At 35.6% G+C, this 7,233-nt stretch overlaps 1 protein-coding gene across 2 annotated transcripts in view; it reads right to left on the bottom strand.

Annotated features, from left to right (window-relative positions):
• Positions 1 to 794: 794 nt before the first annotated feature.
• LOC109266360 (T-cell receptor-associated transmembrane adapter 1) overlaps positions 795 to 7,233 on the bottom strand; it is a 39,662-nt gene continuing 33,223 nt past the window's right edge. For both annotated transcript variants that reach the window (XM_019448288.2, XM_019448287.2), the window contains one exon: positions 795 to 2,928. In XM_019448288.2, coding sequence (XP_019303833.2) covers positions 2,647 to 2,928 — 282 coding nt within the window. In that variant the 3' untranslated portion in view covers positions 795 to 2,646. The remainder of the gene's footprint in view (positions 2,929 to 7,233) is intronic.

The raw sequence follows: 7,233 nt of genomic DNA, 5'->3' as shown, positions 1-7,233 counted from the left end.
CGATGGAGTTAAATTAGAAATCAATAAGAAAGAGATCTGGAAACTCTTCAAATACTTGGAAACTAAATAACACACTTCTAAATAACCTATGGATCACAGAAGAAATCAAAGGGAAAGTAGAAATATTTGAAATAAATAAAAATAAAAACACAATATATCAAAATTTATGGGAAATTTATGAAACTAAATGCCTATTCTAGACAAGAAGAAAGTCTCATTACTGAGCTCAGCTTCCACCTTGAAAAGCTAAAAAAAGAACAAATGAAACCCAATAAACAGAAGAAATAATATAATACAGATCAGAGGACCAACCAATGAAACACAAAATATAAAAACAATGGAAAAATTATGTCAACAGTAACTGGTTCTTTGAGGAAATCAATAAAATTGATAAATCTCTAACTGGAGAGATAAGAGGAAAAAAAAGAAGCAAATTCCTAGTATCAAAGAGAGGTTAAATCACTAGATTTAAGATATTAAAAGGATAATATGGGAATATTTTGATCAACTTTATGCCGTAAATTTAACAACTTAGATGAGAGGGACACATTCCTCAAAAGACACAAATTACCACATTCACTCAACAGGAAATAGATAAACTTGAATAATCTTTTATCTATTAGGGAATTTGAATTCATAGCTAAAAACCTTCCAAATTATCAGTCATCAAGTATATTTGATGCATAAAACTCAAAATAGAGTGGAATTCAAATGATATAAACTAGAGGCAAAAATTTCAAATATGTTTAGGGGTTAAGTGAATAATGTAGGTGAATGATGTAGGAAAAACTAACTGCCAAAATACAATCAAACTTTATTTTTACTGAACCATGCTATGTACAGAAATGTAACATAAACATATACAATAACAAAGATTTTATTTTAATTTGAAAATTAAATTTAAAGTCAATATATCATTGTTAATTATTATTTCCTATGTTTCTGTGGTTCTCTGAAGTCAGAAACCTGATTCTTTTTTCTTTTGTCCTTAGACACTAATATTTTTTGGATTTTTTATGGCATTATGGACAACTTCAAATATTTTACTTTGGCATTGGCATTTAGTTTCTTACCAGTTCATAATAGGAATAGTTATTGACAGAAGCTGTTACTTCCAAATATGGATAGAATTCTCATACAACATGCTCTTCCTTCCTCTCTCTTTACATTGGCGGCTCCTCATTGTTCAGTTCTCAGAATTAAAATGTTCTCTTCAGAGATGCTCTCTCTCTAATATTATTTCTCATTCTTTTATTTTCTTAATAATATTTGTTTTTTACTAGTAGCTATACTTTGTTAAGCTGATACTCATCTTTCCTACTCATCTGTAAGTTCCATGGAGGCAGGGTCTCTGTTTCTCTCATTGTACACCAATGTCTAACTTGGTACCTATACACCAGTAGGAGCCCAATAGAATTGAAGAAAGAATGAATAAAATCCATGAAGCTCTGGTCAGAGGGCAGGCCTGACAGCTCATATGTACACTTTTCTTGGTCAGTGATGATTTGAAACCCAGTTAAACTCCTATTCCAAATGGAGAAAGATAACAGAAAGTTTTTTAAATAACTTTTTGGAGGGCCTTACAGGAATTTAAATTGGACACATACTTTGAACAAACTCTTGACCTTTTAGAAGTATGTTCTATGGAGACTCACTATGCATACCTTTTAGAGCAGCAATTCCTTTTCTAGGCATGTAGCCTCAAGACGAAGTCAGATAAGTACTTAAACACGTGTGGAGATGCATTCTCATTACAATAATTATATGTAAAAATGAAAAACAGAACTCGGAAAATAGCTGAATACACTTTCAAATTATTTAAATAAATTCTAATGTCATCAGTGAATTGCTATGCAGGCATTAAAATTATAATATGTAACTGCATTTAGTTATAGTTTAAAAAAAACAAGAAAAATAAACCCCCAATATATTAAGTGAAAAAAGTTTAAATAATATGTATAAAATAATCACTCCCTTTTTTGGTATAAAAGAAAGAACAAAACAATGGATGTATGCACATAGGCATGTCCAGAAAAATTTCTAGAAGGGGATATAGAAAGTTGCTCATAGTGATCATCTCTGGCTAGTGAAATATCTAAATTCTTTGTTATAGTTGTTTATTGTTATAAGGGACATGCATTAAATTTATAATAATTTTTAAAAGTAATAAAGGTAGTTCCTCTGGGGAAAATACTTTTTAAGAAGATTCTTCTACTTCTATTAGGAATATATTTGATGTCCCATGGCTTTCAATCAGAAATTTCTTTCAGTTAAGGGGTATTTCATATTGATGAGACAGTAAAAATGCCTTTTAAAAAGTGACTTTTACTTTTCTTTCAACATGTTCTAGAATATACTTACGCTTAAAATTTTTTTTTTTAATTTTGTTTCACTGAGTATTAAGCATTGTTGGTGAAATTGTGACTTTGTTATTAGGCTCAGTTGGCGAACTTGATTTTGTTTTACATTTTACTACTTAGGCATTTGTTAAGCCAATTCAAATAACTAATTTTCATGGCACTACATTTGGTGGGCATGAACATAAGCTGTGGATAAGAGGTAAGCCACCATCCGACTAGCAAATGATTTAGATTGTCACCCTCCCAAATCATGTTATTTTCTTTAACATTTCCAGTAAGAGCCAGATTACTGAGCTATATCATAGTCCAGCGAGTTTATAGGTTCTCTCTTTGCACGAATCAATCCAAATAGTCTGATGGGGTCATCATGAACATTTTCCTCTACTTCCTGGCTCTCAAATGGGAAGTTGTCTACTGAAGTGGTGTTAGAAAGGACGGCATCTGCAGCACATAACTGGGTTTCTTCGTCCTTGTGTGACAGATCAGTCTTCTGTTTCTTGGGCTTTCTGCGCTTCCCCTCAGAGTTGTGATCCACGAAGGAATAGAATACCTGTGCCTCTTCGGTTGTCTAAAAAGAAAGGCATGTTAATTTTTTATTGTTAGCTCATTCTTTAACTTTGATGACTTCTGGGGATTTCTAAGGTCTATGAAAAACAAGTAGCTTGTTTTCTGGGCTCTGGCTACCTTGTTTTGCCAAATTTGGCAGTTAGGATGAAAACAAAAAACAATAGTCAACTCAAGCCTCAAGACTTTTGAGATGAGATTTTTGTATGTATATTTTTATTTCTTTCTTATACACAAAATAGACATGAACATTTTAGATGGACCTTTATGTGCATCTCCCCCTGCCTTTACCTTATGTAGCTCTTGCCCTGTGTTGCTTTTACCAAGTGACAATACTCTAATTTATTAAACCGGGAATAAGCATGATAGGAAGGAATTTAATGAATCTCAAAATGTACTTTACCCATGTTTAATAACTGGTCATTTGACGGTACCCATAAAAGTCCCCAATTTTTCTACTTTTGAGATTCAGGAGTATAAAGATTCAGAAGTATAAAGATAAGAGTATCCATTTATGTGAGTGGCATCTGGCAAGAATTACATTTTCCAACTTCCCCCTTTTATTTCCTCTTTGCCTGCCTTTCCCCAGATTCCCTTTGAGCTCATTTTAAGTTGTCCTTGGAGTATTCATTTGCATCCAAGAGGTCCTCTCTGGCCTAGACCTGGGTCAATACTAGAATAAGAAGGACAGAAGACTGCAGAAACTTGGGGGAACAAACAGGCTGAAGGCGAAACCTTGAATTTGGTGTTGGAAAGCCTAGGCTTGAATCCCTGCTCTATAACATACTGATCATGAGACTTTGGGCAATTTTAAAAAACTATTTGAGCCTCAATTTTCTTGCTTATAAATTGAGAGTACCTATCTCACAGGGTTAGGAATAGAGATAATATATATGGAAGCTATAATCACTGTCCAAAGATAAGTTGGGGGATTATAGTTATTCGAAGTTGTAGGCTAAAACTGTAGGACAGCCATTGAATAAACCACAAATTTCTGTATTAAGGATTCACCTTTAAGAGTAGGCCAAAATTATATCAATTTGTGGGGCATGGAGTAAGGAAGCGACACTCAGATTAACAGACCTTTGAATGTATCGGTAAGCATGTCCCTGTTGCACCCATTTTCATGCTAAGAATTACATGTTTTATCTTTGTTACCAGGCGGAAGAGATGGTTCTCTTTGCAACCTCTCTAGTATCTTTGACTTTTTATTCCTAAAATAGTAATACCTGGGAAATTGAAATGACTGCCTCACTGGTATCCTGGTTCTAGTCTCTTCCCTTTGCCAGTTAGCCTGTGTGCTATCTTCAGATTGTCTTCTTCAGGTGCAACTTTCGTATTTTTCCCATTCTGTCTCCAAAATTTTAGCCTATAAAATCTGAATTTCATATTCTGACATTCAAGGTCTTCCATGTTTGTACTTCACCTTTTTATTTTGATTCTCACTACCTGCCCCCTCCCCAAAAGTGTATTCCAGGGAAAGCGAACAATTTACTGCTTTCTGCACACACCCTGTACTTCTACTTCCTTTGCCTTTGCCCAAACAGAGAAGGAGACATCAGTGATGTTCAAAAATAACTAGAAGGCACTCAGTGATACAAAGGGATGGATATCTTTTTTGTCTGTCCAGCCCTTTGTTCTATCATTTTTCTTTGATAAATTCCCCATTGTCCTTTGGGAAACTCTTTTCCTCTGTCTGGTCTGAGAGAGGCTGTCAATTACAGTGCTGTACCCCACTCCTAGTGCAAGACTAAGCATGTGACCCAGGCTGGAACCAATCATACCACGGAACAGAAGTTGGCAACAGAAGTTGGTCCAAGAATGGACATGTGATTTAAGCAGAGCTAATTATATGGCATCTTTGGGATTTATGTACAGATGTAGGAACAGAAAATGTGTTTTTTTCCTTGAGACTGGGAGGAAGAAAATCTGGATCTCCCCATGGCTTGCCCAGTCCATGGAAGAGTCCACTGGTAATAGAAGAGAAGGAAGTCATTAACCAAGAGAAGCAGGGAAGAGAAATGGAGAGAGTCCTCATATTCAGTCATCTCAAAAACAAAATACACCCTACATGTCCCAGTTACATGAGGCAGTTATTTCCCTTTTACGCTAAAGTCATTTGAATCTGGTTTCTGTACTTTTAACTGAAAGCATTCCAAATAATGTATGTCCGGTCAACAGTTGGTCAACTTTATCAAGCGCTACAGAATTCAGAAAATGGGAGTCCCAAGAAAGGATCACAGATTGTACATGAAGAGTCACTTCTGGGGGTGCCTGGTTGGCTCAGTTGGTTAAGCGTCTGACTCTTGATTTCGGTTCAGGTCATAATATCGCGGTTCATGAGTTTGTGAGTTTGAGCCCCACATTGGGCTCTGTGTTGACAAGGTGGAGCCTTCTTGGGATTCTGTCTCCCTCTTTCTCTGTTCCTCCCCCACTTGTGCTCTCTCTCTGTCTCTAAGTAAATAAATAAACTTTAAAAAAATTAAAAATGATTCACTTGACTTCCAGAGTGTGGTTTCAGGTGAGCGGATGGGTGGGAATTATATAGCCAGGAGTAAAAGAATATGTATCTATAGACACAGCAGAGGAGAGTAAGAATCAGTTTAGGGATTATAGAGAAACACAGGTTGATAGCAAATTTTGTTGGTTTGTTTGTTTTGTTTTTAAATATTGGGGTGATTTGTGCATATAAGTAGGTAAATAGTAATGATCCTTTAAAGAAAAAATGGAAAATGGAGACAAATTAAATAATTGAAGATGCAAGCTCTTGAAAGGAGAAATGATCATGAGCATAAATAAGGTATTGGCTTTGGAAAGGAAAGTAGATACTTCTGGGAGGGAAAGGCAACATCAGTGGGAAACTGTGACATGAAGAGAAGAGGAGCAAGCTCACACTGTGGTCCTCAATGTGTTTTAGGATATGGGAACTGTGTGGACTCTTTTTACTATTAGGTTTCCTGATGATCTCTTCCTAGTTAATGGTAGACTTGGGTATTAAAATTACAACTTCTGAACTGTATCCATCATTTTAAAGGGCGAGGAGCTTGTTTCTTTTTCCAACAGACACTTTATCCGTAACGCTTTCTGCATAATGTTGTAGGCTCCTTATGCTTTTGTAATTGACCAAAGTTAACAAAGTAAGTATTGTAGTAGCAAATTGGGTAATGGTTTTGATGATAATGATCATTCTAATAAAACAGAATTGAGCAAATATAAAGAAATTATATTTAATTTGTGAAACCAAATTTATGAGAAGGGCATAATAAAGGCTAACCTCTTTAGAACTGTCTTTAAATATATCATTTACAAAATAGCAGACTGTTAAAGGCATTTTAAACTTGCCACAATTTCCACTTGAGTAAAAGCCAGATGTGGCACAATTCATATGTACTAAATAGCAACTTTTATTAAGAATTTTCTGTTCTTTGGGGGCACCTGGGTGGCTCTGTCAGTTGAGCAGCTGACTCTTGATCTTGCCTCAGGTCATGATCTCCCATTTAATGGGATCAGGCTTCACATCAGGCTCCATGCTGACAGAGGGGAGCCTGTTTGGGATTCTCCCTATCCCTCTCTCTGCCCCTCCCCTGCTCATGCACACACACATTCTCCCTCTCCCAAAATAAATACACTTAAAAAAGAATTTTTAGTTCTTTTATAGTTATGGTGCTTTGAATCTCTATATTTATGATGGTGTGGTTATATTTTAACCTTTGAGAGATTTTCTTTTTATTACGGATTTAGCAGATCCTATTATAACATGAAGTTTTTTTTTAAGTTTATTTATTTTGAGTGAGACAGAAAGCATGAGTTGGGGAGGGGCAGAGAGAAAGGGAGAGAGAGAGAATCCCAAGCAGGCTCTGCACCGTCAGTGTAGCGCCTGACTTGAGGCTCGAACTCACAACTGTGAGATCGTGACCTGAGCCAAAATCAAGAGTCAGGTGCTTAACCAATTGAGCCACCCAGGTACCCCAATATGCACTTCTTCCTACCTTTTATTAAAAAAAAATTTACCCTTAATTTAGCATCAGATAACAGGTTTTGCATCAGAAGATGATTTCACATTTTGCTTAAACCTTACCACATCTTGGTTTCTTAAAAACTCCAAGAATTCTGATTTCTTAACTAATTCATAAAAGGAAAAAGAGAAAAACTCTGTATTAATGGGAGGTTTACAAGATATGACCCATCTTAGGGAGGAGAATACATTCTGTTATACAGGACTATGTTTAGATCCTCTTTGTATGTAGTATCTGAGCACTTTAGAACATGTTTTTCATCCTTCTCATGCCTCTGTCAAATGGGAGAAATA

Source organism: Panthera pardus, unplaced genomic scaffold (genome assembly GCF_024362965.1).
Source record: "Panthera pardus isolate Hobbes unplaced genomic scaffold, ASM2436296v1 HiC_scaffold_16, whole genome shotgun sequence".
Classification (NCBI taxonomy): Eukaryota; Metazoa; Chordata; class Mammalia; order Carnivora; family Felidae; genus Panthera; species Panthera pardus.
This window is presented reverse-complemented; position numbering and strand designations above follow the sequence as displayed.